The 15,704-nt window shown below is 38.1% G+C and overlaps 1 protein-coding gene across 2 annotated transcripts; it reads right to left on the minus strand.

Moving 5' to 3' along the window:
• Positions 1-10,621: 10,621 nt before the first annotated feature.
• Positions 10,622-15,400, minus strand: LOC126334489 (PI-PLC X domain-containing protein 3-like). 2 transcript variants are annotated; one of them, XM_049996845.1, is made up of 3 exons: positions 14,212-15,400; positions 12,856-13,030; positions 10,622-11,526 (listed from the first exon to the last, which is right to left on the minus strand). In XM_049996845.1, exons 1-3 carry the CDS (start codon positions 14,336-14,338, stop codon positions 10,806-10,808), a joined length of 1,023 nt encoding a protein of 340 aa, XP_049852802.1. In that variant the 5' UTR covers positions 14,339-15,400; the 3' UTR covers positions 10,622-10,805. The 2 variants fall into 2 exon arrangements, with proteins under 2 accessions (XP_049852802.1, XP_049852805.1); XM_049996848.1 differs by lacking the exon at positions 14,212-15,400 and adding an exon at positions 13,945-14,012.
• Positions 15,401-15,704: the final 304 nt, after the last annotated feature.

Below are 15,704 nucleotides of genomic sequence, written 5' to 3' on the forward strand. Positions count from 1 at the left end.
GAGTGTCCATAGAAGTTTCTACCAGCTGCTACTGTACACTAACATAAATAACCACTGACTATGGTAGTTTTCTTAGTAGCCTTGGTCAGTATATGAGGTGTGTCGCATACCTACTAGTGGCGTTACCCAATTTGGTCTTTTTGTTTTTAATGCAGTTGGTGTCTTACTGGCTTCCCTAGAGATCTGAAGTGGTGAATTGTCTCGAAACTGGGTGGGTATATATAAAAAGCCGGATAACCTACAAAACATATTTGTTCTACAGAGTTACCCTCCTGTCTGTTACTTAAATAAATAGCATAACAAAAATTAAATTTTCAATGTTTAATTATACTTTTATTCACAAATTGTTAATTTTCAATGTGAAACAGGGATGTTGGAGGGGGGAGGAAGGGAGGGGGAGGGGTGAGAGAAGCACACCTCATGCTCACATGGCCACCATCTCCCGGCAGCTCAGACTGGAAGGCAACTGTCACGTGAATGAATGCAACAACCAAGAGAGGGCAGGGTAGGGAAAGGGATAGCAAGGTACAGGTGGAGGGAGAGAAGAGTGTTGTCTTAAAGAGTGTGCAGGGACTAAATGGAGGCATGAGAAGACTGCCAGTAGGCACAGCACTGAGATGAGATGCAAGGGGGGTGGGGTGGGAGAGCAGGGTGGAGAGCTGAAAAGTAGGGGAAGGATGGACAGGTGCATTGGCAAAGGGCAGCACACAGTGAGGGGGAGGGGATATGAATAGGGAGGAAGTGATAGGACAGAGGGGTCAAACTGTTGGGTAGAGAGTGTGGACACAGTAATCTTAGGTTAAGGCTGGGATAATTTTGGTAGCACAGAATGTGTTTTAAGGATAACTCCCATTTGCACAGTTAAGAAAATCTGGTGCTGGAGGGGATGATCCAAATGGCCTGGATTGTGAAGCAGCTATTGAAATCAAGTGTGTTATGCTCAGCTGGATGTTGTGCCACAGTGTGGTCTACTTTCCTCCTGGTCATAGTTTGGCAGTGGTCATTCATCCTTGTGGACAGCTGGTTGGGAGTCACACCAACATAAAAAGCTGTGTGATGGTTACAGCAGAGGTGGTGTACTGGTACGACAAGGCTATTGTCACAGGCGGCCCGCCCTATTTTGGGGTAGGATAATCCTGTGACAGGACTGCAATAGGAAGTGCTTGGTGAGTGGATGGGATAGGTTTTGCACCTGGGTCTTCCACAGGGATATGATCCTTGTAGCAAGGGGTTGGGATTGGCATAAGGATTGACTAGGAAGTTGTGGAGGTGGGGTGGGCAATGTAACACCTTTTTTAGGAGGGATAGGGAAGGATCTTTGTTAGGATGTCCCTCATTTCAGAACATAACAAAGGATGTGGTTCAGCTGTTCCAGTCCAGGGTGATATTGGGTGAAGGCTTTCATTGACATGCATTCTGGTTTGAGCCAGCAGAGATGGTGACATGTGTATGTGAGGTGTACTAATTTGTTTGGACAAATGTGTATGTGTTTTCTTCTTTTGAACTAAGCTTAGGTCAAAAGCTACATGTGTAACAGCCTTTACAGTGTGCCATCTTAACTGTGAGTAGCAATCTATTCCTTTTCCTTATATTGATATCCCAACCTGAAATGTCCTTCGTTTAATAATTTTGTCAGATATTCTTTGAAATTAATGTTAGCCAGTATATTTCCATGTAAATGGAAAAAAAACTGTGTGTGTGTTTCTATAAGAAAGAGCAATGCTTTCGGTATCTTGTCCAAATGTCACACGAAGAAGCAGAACTGAAATTCTCTCTTCACCTATTCACCATCCGTACACAGATTTCTTGGATTGTTACGCAAATGCAACTAGTCAAACTGACACTTGACAAGAGATCTACCAAAATGACAAGTTAGACAGATTTGTACCAGAGCATAAGTGAGGAAGTAGGGGGAAAAAAGTGCTAACAAGTATCATCAAGGAAATTTAAGGCACCAGCTGGCCCAAAACTTCACCAGCAAACAAAAAGATTATACAAAACTCAGATGAATACAACCTAAGAATATATTTGGACCTGTTAGTGTGCTGCTGTTAAATACAGGGTAATTCAAAAAGAATACCACAACTTTAAAAAAGTGTATTTAATGAAAGAAACATAATATAACCTTCTGTTATACATCATTACAAAGAGTATTTAAAAAGTTTTTTTTTTTTCACTCAAAAACAAGTTCAGAGATGTTCAATATGGCCCCCTCCAGACACTCGAACAATATCAACCCGATACTCCAACTTGTTCCACACTCTCTGTAGCATATCAGGCGTAACAGTTTGGATAGCTGCTGTTATTTCTCATTTCAAATCATCAATGATGGCTGGGAGAGGTGGCAGAAACACCATATCCTTAACATACCCCCATAAGAAAAAAATCGCAGGGGGTAAGATCAGGGCTTCTTGGAGGCCAGTGATGAAGTGCTCTGTCACGGGCTGCCTGGCGGCCGATCCATCGCCTCGGGTAGTTGATGTTCAGGTAGTTACGGACAGATAAGTGCCAATGTGGTAGCGCTCCACCCTGCTGAAATATGAATTGTTGTGGTTCTTGTTCGAGCTGAGGGAACAGCCAATTCTCTAACATCTCCAGATACTGTAGTCCAGTTACAGTAGCACCTTCGAAGAAAAAGGGACCAAAAACTTTATTGGCTGAAATGGCACAGAAAACGTTCACCTTAAGCGAGTCACGTTCATACTGAGTTGTTTCCCGCGGATTCTCAGTGCCCCATATACAGACATTGTGACGGTTGACTTTCCCGTTAGTGTGGAAAGTTGCTTCATCACTAAACACAATCTTTGAAACGAAAGATTCATCTGTTTCCATTTCAGCAAGGATAAAATCACAGAAATCGATTGTTTTAATCTTATCAGCTGCAGACTGTGCTTGAACCAATTTCAGATGATAAGGTTTCATAACTAACCTTTTTTGTAGGACTCTCCATACAGTTGATTGTGGAATTTGCAGCTCTCTGCGAGTTGATTTTCCTGGGATGCGAACAAATGCTTGCTGGATGCGTGCTACATTTTCATCACTCGTTCTCGGCCGTCCAGAACTTTTCCCTTTGCACAAACACCCATTCTCTGTAAACTGTTTATACCAACATTTAATACACCACCTATCAGGAGGTTTAACACCATACTTCCTTCGAAATGCACGCTGAACAACTGTCGTCGATTCACTTCTGCTGTACTCAATAACACAAAAAGCTTTCTGTTGAGCGGTCACCATCTTAGCATCAACTGACGCTGACGCCTAATCAACAGCGCCTCAAGTGAACAAATGTACAACTAAATGAAACTTAATAGCGCCCTTAATTCACCGACAGATAGTGCTTAGCTCTGCCTTTTGTCGTTGCAGTGTTTTAAATTCCTAAAGTTATGGTATTCTTTTTGAATCACCCTGTATATACAATAAACACTGGAAGTATGATAAATATGCCAAGATCAGTTTTAATTTTTTTGAGGAAATTGATTTATTTATTAGCATTTCTGTAAAAGGTGAGTAAGCTGTAATGTTAGATATGGTAAAATATAGGCAGCATATTGCAAGAGTCCAGTAAAGTCAAAGCTAATTGTCGTTAATGACAGGCAGAGAAACTTTCATGATGTGGGCATTTATCTTTGACTATTCAAGAGAGCCAGACGACAAACTTGATGTACCAGTATTTGCTGTAGGCAGCGGTAGATATATAAGGGGGACCCCCCCCCCCCCCCCCTCCTTGCAGGGCCGCCTGCATTGCCATCAATTAGCCCAAACACTATTCGTTCATTTCTTCATTTCTTTAATCAATCAACTTGACTGAACCTAGTTAGCAAGTAGCTGTACTTCCCTATGTAGCATACGTTTCTGCCTGGCAAAAACTGATCATAATAATGATGCTATGACATATTAAAAAAGAACTGTCTTTATTCCAACACTGGGTCATGTTACTACTCACACAAGCGTTTTGTTGAAGAAAATATTTATCATTTAAAATTCAACATTTGCCCTCAACTGTTGAAACATGATTGTAATGATCTGGCACAAATCGAATCAGTGCTTAACTGAACTACCATTCTTTGAAGAATAATCATTCATTGTGATTAAAAAAGAGACTAATGGGGAGATTCTTTAGTACAAGGAAACGAGCATAAATGCCCTTAATGACCATGATTCTGTTATGCAAGTGTTGTCTATTTGTCCTAGAGCTCACTATCCAACTTAGCACATGCTGTTCAAAATATATGCTTGTCTACCTGCATCTATTACTACAGTAGAAAGAAATTTTTGAAGATTGCTGCGTACAAAGACATGGCTGACATCAACAATGGAGGAGGACCGACTTAATGGCTTAGCTCTGTTGAACACTCACCCTGACATTTGTTTGTCCTATTGATGATGTAATTAAACAATTTACCTGGAAGAATAGGCACATAGAAGTCATCATTTAAGGAAGAGAACCACAACTGTAACTTTTTTATATCATAAGATGGCAGTGTGTTGTATTTGTGTATAATAAGTTAAAATGAAACTTTCTTAAGTTTAAGAAATGTGGCTTACTTTTTATTACAGTAAAAGTAAAGGTAGTTCAAGATATCTGTAGTACCCTTTCTTAGGTTTTTCTGTAATGCCACTGGCTGTAGGAAACCTCTGCTAATCATGTAAAATGTTTAGCACTGACTTACAGACAGAAGTAACAGCATGACCAGTCATCTGCTAGTCCAACACTACTTTGTCAAGCCGGTATTCACCCAATGAAGGTCAAATCTATTATGAAGGTAGTAATTTAAGAAAGTAATAAAATGAATTTCTATGCTTGTTGAAAGATTTGTATTTCGTGGTTTCTGTTTTAATTACAGTAAATAACTGTTAGATTAGTTTCAGAATTTAAAAGTGGATGTCAGTTTTCATTTTCTCAGCAAACAATACCTTTATTGATACTTGTGGAAAAGTTGTCAACCCTCCGAAAGATTTTAACATCACACTGCTTTATTGGGTATGGTTTTATTAGAGATGGTAAACACTTGTCTCCATCAGGTCTTTGAAGGTAACTACTAGTTATAGGGGAACCTGCATTTTTTTTGTATGCAGCCATTGCCAGAGGTGAAACCAGCAATAAGTGACAGAAAAAAAATCTTTCGACAGGGAATATTGAACTCCTGACCTTTGAATTTTTGGTCTAACCAAGCCAAAAAATGGCATTGCAACAGAAGCTAAAATGAATCACATGGGATATTCCATGTAACGTAGGACACACATACAATATTTAAAAGTTTAAAATTTGGTACTTTTTATACATTTTTTTTTTTTTTTTTTTTTTTTTTTTTGAAAGGGCTGGACTTTTTATTGTATGGCAACAATGGTATGTGACCCATTATTGCTTTCCCTCCATAATTTGTAGCCATTTTTATAACACCATATGTTTTTCATGTAATGAGAGTGTGAGTTATTTGAGATTTGGACCTTCATTTCAATTAATTGGCAGGTAAGAATTATAATGTTGTTGTTGTGGTTTTCAGTCCTGAGACTGGTTTGATGCAGCTCTCCATGCTACTCTATCCTGTGCAAGCTTCTTCATCTCCCATTATCTACTGCAACGTACGTCCTTCTGAATCTGCTTACTGTATTCATCTCTTGGTCTCCCTCTACGATTTTTACCCTCCACGATGCCCTCCAATACTAAATTGAGGATCCCTTGATGCCTCAGAACATGTCCTACCAACCGATCCCTTCTTCTGGTCAAGTTGTGCCACAAATGTCTTCTCCCCAATTCTATTCAATACTTCTCATTAGTTACGTGATCTACCCATTTAATCTTCAGCATTCTTCTGTAGCACCACATTTCGAAAGCTTCTATTCTCTTCTTGTCCAAACTATTTATCGTCCATGTTTCACTTCCATACATGGCTACACTCCATACAAATACTTTCAGAAATGACTTCCTGACAAATCTATACTCGATGTTAACAAATTTCTCTTTTTCAGAAACGCTTTTCTTGCCATTACCAGTCTACATTTTATATCCTCTCTACTTTGACCATCATCAGTTATTTTGCTCTCCAAATAGCCAAATTCCTTTACTACTTTGTCTCATTTCCTAATCTAATATCCTCAACATCACCCGACTTAATTCGACTACATTCCATTATTCTCGTTTTGCTTTTGTTGATGTTCATTTTATATCCTCCTTTCAAGACACTATCCATTCCGTTCAACTGCTCTTCCAAGTCCTTTGCTGTCTCTGACAGAATTACGATGTCATCGGCGAACCTCAAAGTTTTTATTTCTTCTCCATGGATTTTAATACCTACTCCAAATTTTTCTTTTGTTTCCTTTACTGCTTGCTCAATGTACAGATTGAATAACATCGGGGAGAGACTACAACCCTGTCTCACTCCCTTCCCAACCACTGCTTCCCTTTCATGTCCCTCGACTCTTATAACTGCCACCTGGTTTCTGTACAAATTGTAAATAGCCTTTCGCTCCCTGTATTTTACCCCTGCCACCTTCAGAATTTGAAGGAGAGTATTCCAGTCAACATTGTCAAAAGCTTTCTCTTAAGTCTACAAATGCTAGAAACGTAGGTTTGCCTTTCCTTAATCTTTCTTCTAAGATAAGTCGTAGGGTCAGTATTGCCTCACGTGTTCCAACATTTCTACGTAAGCCAAACTGATCTTCCCCGGGGTCAGCTTCTACTAGTTTTTCCATTTGTCTGTAAGGAATTCGTGTTAGTATTTTGCAGCTGTGACTTATTAAACTGATAGTACGGTAATTTTCACATCTGTCAACACCTGCTTTCTTTGGGATTCGAATTATTATATTCTTCTTGAAGTCTGAGGGTATTTCGCCTGTCTCATACATCTTGCTCACCAGATGGTAGAATTTTGTAAGGACTGGCTCTCCCGAGGCCGTCAGTAGTTTCAATGGAATGTTGTCTACTCCGGGGGCCTTGTTTCGACTCAGGTCTTTCAGTACTCTGTCAAACTCTACACGCAGTATCGTATCTCCCATTTCGTCTTCATCTACATCCTCTTCCATTTCCATAATATTGTCCTCAAGTACATCGCCCTTGTATAGACCCTCTATATACTCCTTCCACCTTTCTGCTTTATCTTCTTTGCTTAGAACTGGGTTTCCATCCGAGCTCTTGATGTTCATACAAGTGGTTCTCCTATCTACAAAGGTCTCTTTAATTTTCCTGTAGGCAGTATCTATCTTACCCCTAGTGAGATAAGCCTCTACATCCTTACATTTGTCCTCTAGCCATCCCTGCTTAGCCATTTTGCACTTCCTGTCGATCTCATTTTTGAGACGTCTGTATTCCTTTTTGCCTGTTTCATTTACTGCATTTTTATATTTTCTCCTTTCATCAATTAAATTCAATATTTCTTCTGTCACCCAAGGATTTCTACTAGCCCTCGTATTTTTACCTACTTGATCATCTGCTGCCTTCACTACTTCATCCCTCAAAGCTACCCATTCTTCTTCTACTGTATTTCTTTCCCCCATTCTTGTCAATTGCTCCCTTATGCTCTCCCTGAAACTCTGTACAACCTCTGGTTCTTTCAGTTTATCCGGGTCCCATCTCCTTAAACTCTCACCTTTTTGCAGTTTCTTCAGTTTTAATCTACAGGTCATAACCAATAGATTGTGGTCAGAGTCCACATCTGCCCCTGGAAATGTCTTACAATTTAAAACCTGGTTCCTAAATCTCTGTCTTACCATTATTTAATCTATCTGATACCTTTTAGTATCTCTAGGGTTCTTCCATGTATACAGCCTTCTTTTATGATTCTTGAACCAAGTGTTACCTATGATTAAGTTGTGCTCTGTGCAAAATTCTACCAGGCGGCTTCCTCTTTCATTTCTTTGCCCCAGTCCATATTCACCTACTACGTTTCCTTCTCTCCCTTTCCCTACTACCAAATTCCAGTCACCCATGACTATTAAATTTTCATCTCCCTTCACTATCTGGATAATTTCTTTTATTTGATCATACATTTCTTCAATTTCTTCATGATCTGCAGAGCTAGTTGGCATATAAACTTGTACTACTGTAGTAGGTGTGAGCTTCGTATCTATCTTTGCCACAATAATGCATTCACTATGCTGTTTGTAGTAGCTTACCCGCATTCCTATTTTCCTATTCATTATTAAACCTACTCCTGCATTACCCCTATTTGATTTTGTGTTTATAACCCTGTAGTCACCTGACCAGAAGTCTTGTTCCTCTTGCCACCGAACTTCACTAATTCCCACTATATCTAACTTTAACCTATCCATTTCCCTTTTTAAATTTTCTAACCTACCTGCCCGATTAAGGGATCCGACATTCCACGCTCCGATCCGTAGAACGCCAGTTTTCTTTCTCCTGATAACGACATCCTCTTGAGTAGTCCCCGCCCGGAGATCCGAATGGGGGACTATTTTACCTCTGGAATATTTTACCCAAGAGGACGCCATCATCATTTAATCATACAGTAAAGCTGCATGCCCTCGGGAAAGATTACGGCTGTAGTTTCCCCTTGCTTTCAGCCGTTCGCAGTACCAGCACAGCAAGGCCGTTTTGGTTATTGTTACGAGGACAGATCAGTCAATCATTTAGACTGTTGCCCCTGCAACTACTGAAAAGGCTGCTGCCCCTCTTCAGGAACCACACGTTTGTCTGGCCTCTCAACAGATACCCCTCCTTTGTGGTTGCACCTACGGTACGGCTATCTGTATCGCTGAGGCACGCTAGCCTCCCCACCAACGGCAAGGTCCATGGTTCATGGGGGGAGGAAGAATTATAATATCATTATTTATATTACTGGTACATACCCTAATGTATTGCATAAAGAATTTAAAACTGAAGTAGGGAAATTATAGGTTTGGGTAAACAATATAATACAACAGCATGAACTTTCGTGTAACATGAGTCACTTTCATGTAATTAAGTTTTTATACAAATAGAGATATTAGAATTAATTATCTTGTTCAGTAATTTACTTCTTAATGTGAATGTGGAACTAATATCACTACTAAAAATTTCCAACAATATTGTAAAAACAGAAACATGAGTCACGTAATCTGAGTCACAGTTGTATTATTTTAAGATTAGAATAAGAGGATGCCCTTAGCAGCAGCAGAAAGACAGCGTAGGAGGAGGGAGAAGTTAAAGAATAAAGGAAAATATGACGAATGTAAGAAGCAGCATCTGGAAGAAGCTCGAAAAGGGCAGCAGAGTTAGAAACAAAAGTTTCTACATTTGAGTCAACATATGCAACGGCTGTTAATGGAATAGGGAGAGAGTCAGAAAACACAGGAAACATAAGATGCAAGATCAGAAAGCAAGTTTGTCACTGTATAAGTCACTTAGTGCTGGATAACGCCATGGTTTTAATGCTGCAATTGCTTACATTAGCAACGTACTGTCAACTATACCTGTTGCTGCTGTACCTTAACTTCATCATTTCATAATGTGGAAAACTGTTGGAATTTGATACATCCCATCGTAAAAAAGCCATTGATGGAATTGGTGAAGTTGTGGAACGGCTACTGGGGAATGCAGAGTAGGTGATGCATCAACTTTTGATCAGGTAGCTGCAAGTATCACAACTATGCAGGTTTTTCATGTGTCTATTCAAGGAACCAATGTAATACTTAATCTAGCTCAAATATTTTCTTCAGTACCAAACATAAAGAGCATTGACTGCTATCACCACAAGAAAGGAATACTACAAAAATATCTGCTTTCTCCAAACAATTTTGCTGCTACAGATCATCGTACTGTAGAAAGTGTGAAAGTGGAGACTGGTACAAAGTAGGATAAGACAGTAAATTCAGTGCTGGAGAAGTACATGCAGTTTTTTTGGAAATTCATTCTTAATCTGTGCAATGGCCTTTGAAATGTGATGAAATTATAAAGAAAATTAATCCACTTGCTCATGTAAATACAAGAGGACATTTTCAGTTCTCTGACTTAATTGAATTGACAGTTCATTTTCCCACATGCCATGCTCTTATAATTTTTCATAGTGTGTGAAATGTTAAGTTTATCTTATTTCATACTTTCATATGTCTGCTAGCAGAAAAAAAGTAGCAAGTAACATGAGTTATGTAACATTGAGTCACACACCTTTTTCAATATTTCACAGGGTATAAATATTTTTAGAAATTTGTAACTGTCATTTTAATGCCAACCTAATACACATTTTCTGTGATAAAAACCATACTCCTAATAGTTTGAGGACACTTTTGACCTAAAATGCAAATTAGGAATTGGATGTCCCAAATTTGTAACATGAGTCATAACAAATTACATTCTTGTTCTTTAATTTTAATGCCCTTCCCTGCTTAAACAACACTTCAAAATCTTTGGCAGAATAACACAATTTATAATGATTATCTACAATAGACAATATAGGTTTGTAGACTGATAACAATAAAAACACCGATTATTTCAAAATGTAACGTGAGTCACCATGGAATGTCCCGTATAACTGCTTTGAATGAATTATTAAATTAAATAAATTATGACAACTGTGTGTGTGTGTGTGTGTGTGTGTGTGTGTGTGTGTGTGTGTGTGTGTGTGTGTGTGTGTGTCATACACCCATCATCATTATTTTATTAATATTCTTATTCAATAACATGTGAAGATTAATACCTTTATTTGTGCTTATTTACATACAAAGATCAAGAAAAGCCATTTTTTGCATATCAGTGGCTTCTTTTCAAGATAAATATTAGTTCTATCTATAGGGGCAGACAAGTATATAGGCCATACCTTAAAGTTCTTTTGTGTGCTTGACTTCGGCTGTCCCACATGTCTACAATATTAATTTTCTGAGCTATAAATTTCCATTTCGTAGTTTGTCTTCTCAGATTCTCGATTATTTTGCAACAGTCTTAGGTTAAGCAGGATAACTGTCTCTGTGAATGGGAAACCTTCGGCGTGTACGAAGTCAGCTATGATGACATTGATTCCAGCAGGACCAGGGCACTGTTTTTCTATCCAAGGCAGTACAGCTCGGTTGCACGGGTCACCGCATGTTTTCTTCAATGTGGATAATGGATTACACAGTACAAACTTTACATTAGGTGTAAGTACACACTGACTAACAAACCCAGATCCTGCTGGACGACGATTCAGTGTCTCTGTGAGGAAGGTAAGCATCTTCTGTGGGGATGTCGTATCTGGCCAGGGAGTAGGCCAGCGCCGTGCTGGCCAAAACCCTTGCCCTGCAGCATCCCTGTATATTACAATCACTTGGAACCCTTTCTCTCTCATCCAAGAAAGACTAATACTTTTCACATCACTAATAGCAGGACAGATCATGCTATTAAAGATACAATCCAAAAGTGATACAAGCTGACTATGATCTTCAATTGAGAAATTATAAAAATGTTGGAAGTCAAGAATCACCACTTCTCCTTGATGTGTGTCAAGAAATGCACGCACTTCTTGTAACAGCGAACTTATCTCACTGCCGTACAAACCATGTACAAAGTAAAGTTCCTTACAGTTCTTCTTTGTTGCAACTCGCAAATCAAAATATCTGTTACAAAGAGAGAACAAACGTATATATTTTACAAGCCACTACAAATAAATTCTTAGCATGAAACACGACAACTTTAAATCTTTGAATAAAACAGTACCCTGAACCACTGCAAAAAATAAACATATATAAATTTGCTCTTATTGCAGAAAAAATATATTTTGCCAAGAAACTATAGAAATATAAGAACTTCCTTTACTCACTGGGAATTTTTAATTAATTTAAAACTGTGTGTACTGATGGAGTAACACAGATTATGCTCATAAAAAGTGAGTACTGTAGCAAAAACTAGGACAAAGCATAAATGAGTACAAGAAAAATGTGGATTGCTAATTTTTGCTTCTCAAAGCCAATCAGCAGAACAAATTAATACACTAACTGAAATGGGGATCCACTTATTCTTCAATGGTATTCAGATGAACAAAGGAGCAATATTTTTAGAAAAAATGTAAGTAACTTATCTGACAGCCATTTGGTATCTGTAAACAGTTGTAAACTACAGGCACGCATTATGTTTCACTTTCATTTCTATCTCAAACAATAAATGTAAAACACACTTCACATGCAGTCACTCACTCATTTACACAGTGAAGCATATCATTTCAACCTATGATGGAAGACAGTGTGGGTATATACATGATGTGGGTTGAACAGTAAACAGCACACATGTAACATTAAGGTGGGCAACCAAGTACTACAAATTGTCATGGTCACATTCTACCTGTCTATTCATATAAATGGGAAGTTCAGTAGTTAAAGTTATGGCACAAAAGGCAGTACAAATATATGCTTGTGAGCTATATTGACACTTTAATATATATTGCTTCCCCTTATAGCAATTGTGCTCTTACAATTGTTGTTGTTGTTGTTGTTGTTGTTGTTGGTATATGCTGGGGCCTACTGGATGTTGAATGCAATAAGTGATCCAAGAAAATTAAGAGATTGAATGAGTGATAGAAGAGACATTTCTAGATAGTCAAGAACAAGTTATTAGGCAGTATTGTGGGAATCTGATTATTTTATTTAAAACACGGACCATTTTAATACACTTTCACTTGAGAATTATGTAGCAGCTATTTCTACACAAAGCACCTTTTAATTTTCTGGCTGAATTGTCTAAAAATAGGCTCATAGTCACTAAGGTCAAAACAACTTTGTTGTTACCGAAAATAACATGTCAGTTTAAAGAATGAGAAAGACACAGTGAAAGATAAATATTACTTTAAAAAAAATATGAAAGCAAGTCTTGTCACCTACTTAAAAACATCCAGTGTTTGAAATTACACATTATTACAGAGGTTTATATGTTGTTACATTTGCAGTGATTACCTGATACCATATTTCAGTTGTTCAGTAAGAGACGTTTGCTGAGTGACAACCCAGTTGTAAACCAGGAATTTAACAATTGGTCCAAATATCTTCCCCAATCTCCGCACAAGGGGTCCAGAATCCGGGGCAATGGGTGACATTCGAGTAATAGAGCTGCTACCGGAGTCATGAGTACCTGCCAAATAATAACAAATTAACAGATCTGTTGCCGGAGCTGATAACAGTAACATTCTTAATATTCCTTATCAGCAGAATCAGACTTCATTCAGAGGGTAATTCTTGGCTATTCTGTACATCAATAAATGAAGATATCTTTGATGCCACGACAGAGGGTGGATAGAATATGAAGAAGAAAAAGGAGAATCATTCATCATGATACAGGCAAAGAAAGTAATATGAATATTCAAAAGGATGAATTCTAAAACTAGCATATATAGAAAAGATATTTTAGGGGGCAGCCCAGTGCTGCTACTACAGAACTCAACCGCATGCTTAAAATAGAGTCCAACGTGTGGAAAGAAATGAACACAAAATATGTATAATGGCAACAGAAGATAGTCTACTCATGAGTAGAAAGAAGTTAAAAAAATAATGAATAAAATTAAACAACACACATGTGACTTAAGTCTCAAAAGGCATGCTGAATGTACCACAGGATGAGTTCAGAAAAGTCACCATCTGAGGAAATGATCCTGTGGAATACGTATCACATTAAATGAGTTTTATAGTGTGATACACTGCCTCTTCTTGACACTGTAGACTGCTTTTCGGCTGAAAATAGAATATAACAGATTATGTAAGCAACGTGATGCACTTTGCAGATTGGCTCTCATTTAAAGTGGTACACAAAATTAAAAAAAAAAGAATATGACCTGCAAACTGGTATGAATACCTAGGGCACTTGTATGACGACTAACAGTCACTGAAGCTGGTAAGAATGAGTGACTGAAAAAACAGATAGCTAACAGAAATCATGTTAATTGCACAGTTTAATAATCAATGCTCTTGCAATACAAAATATCTTCAAAGAAAGAGCAGTTACATTTTGAATGAAAGTACAATATACATGGTACAGTTGTGAAAATATACCAAATGGTGTATGAAACACGCAAAATAAAAATTCTGGAACCATCAATTTTCAGCAACGATGAAAAACGTTAGTATGTCAAATTGTATTATACTTTGGTTTGGAAATTTCACTGGATTTACCAGAACACTATTATACGCCATTTTTATAAACAATTTGTAGGTAACCTTCAGTGGAAGATTAATACAGCCTACAAAAAAGTCTAACGTATATTCGTTAGTCATTCACAACTTTCCATACATATTCTGAGAAGAAAAAAGTTTATGTACCTGGTATTGCCAGACATATTATCGGCAAATTTTGCAACTCTTCTGGAAGGTCTGACATCCAATTCTCTAAATCGAGAATGACCGGACTAGTAGCTGTGTCCGAATCGCCGTATTTTTCTTTGATCATTCTCGTGTTTCTCCTCAGCCGACACTTTCTCAAGGTATAATAAATTTTAAAACATTAGATAAGTAACGCAGAATTCGTCATTATGCCGTATTTACTAACTATGATGGTAAATTTCTTGACGAACTTTTATTTTTATGGGAATGAGATCCATGCCTCCTTACACTGTACGCAATTTTGTAAATGTGACGGACTACATCAGTATCATACATCGCATTGACTACTGTTTACATGTGCAATGCGATGCAAAGCCTCTAACAAACACACCAAAGTCCCACAGGCATCATGATTTCGTGCACTTGCGGGTACTCAACCCGCAGAGCAATTGCCAATCAAGAAATTCAAGCGTCTAATTTTTGACATGTTGCCAACATTGAGAATTCATTGGGATTTCCCTGTTTGTGATTTAATTCTAGTGATTACATTGTAAAGTGCATTAAAAGAAAATCCTTAACAATATCATTTTTGACAATTTTTCTGTAAAACTCATTGACGGAAGTCTCTAATCACAATTTGGCTTTTCAACATATTAACTTTTCCCACGAGATAACAAACTAGCACCCCCGTGTTAAGTTTCCCGCTTGGTTTATAGGCAAAAATAAAAGAACGTCGACGGTAAGGCAGTATTTCGCAAACAAAACGTCTGTTGTTCACATGGAAGTGTAATAGGTGTTTAGTGGTAATACATAATTTACAATTTATTCCATGGCTCCATAATGAACTGTAGTTGCTGTGACACTGCAGTTAAGTTATGCTCTTACTTGAGCAGTTCAAAAAACAGCAGCAGGACGTGTCAACTCGAAATTAAGCAAGATTTCAACAAAAGGAAGAACTGGGTCTCTAAGTAACAACCAGAAATATTTCGATTAATACACAACGTATCTCATTTGCTAGTTTTGAACTCTTCAGTTTTCGTAAATATATAGGACAATTTTCCAAAATTACTAGTTCGCATCCCGAATACATCACCCACTAAGGTTTCTGCAGTAATCACTGCTGTGCTACTTGTGTCTTGTTTTCCCGCACTATTAACTGGACACTAACCATAAAACTCTGTGACGAACACGAATTCGTCAGAGGGTTATCTTGGGCAGAGAAATTTGTGGGTGAGATGAGTGCTGTCCGAGCTATAACGCGTACCGGTAACCTGTTGCACATTTGTTTACATATACACATTTCCACGCAAATCTGTGAATCTTTTAATCAGTTCTTTTATAAGCCGGTCTCTAATTATCTTAGAAAGTTCTTCTTCAGCCTCAGTCTTACTTAATATAGATCCACCGAACTCGATAGCACTCGTTTATAATCGTCTCTGTATTATGTGAAAATGGGATATGTAAGGGAGGAATGGTCCACTGGTTCACCAGAT

Source organism: Schistocerca gregaria, chromosome 2, assembly GCF_023897955.1.
Source record: "Schistocerca gregaria isolate iqSchGreg1 chromosome 2, iqSchGreg1.2, whole genome shotgun sequence".
NCBI classification, from domain to species: Eukaryota; Metazoa; Arthropoda; class Insecta; order Orthoptera; family Acrididae; genus Schistocerca; species Schistocerca gregaria.

Bases quoted from the DNA above. Each gene is read 5' to 3' on its own strand.
- LOC126334489 (XM_049996845.1), bottom strand. From the start codon at position 14,338: ATGATCAAAGAAAAATACGGCGATTCGGACACAGCTACTAGTCCGGTC. The intron at 13,031-14,211 runs GTACATAAACTT...ATTATTTGGCAG, and splicing joins AATATGTCTGGCAATACCAG to GTACTCATGACTCCGGTAGC. The intron at 11,527-12,855 runs GTAATCACTGCA...TCTTTGTAACAG, and splicing joins CAACTGAAATATGGTATCAG to ATATTTTGATTTGCGAGTTG.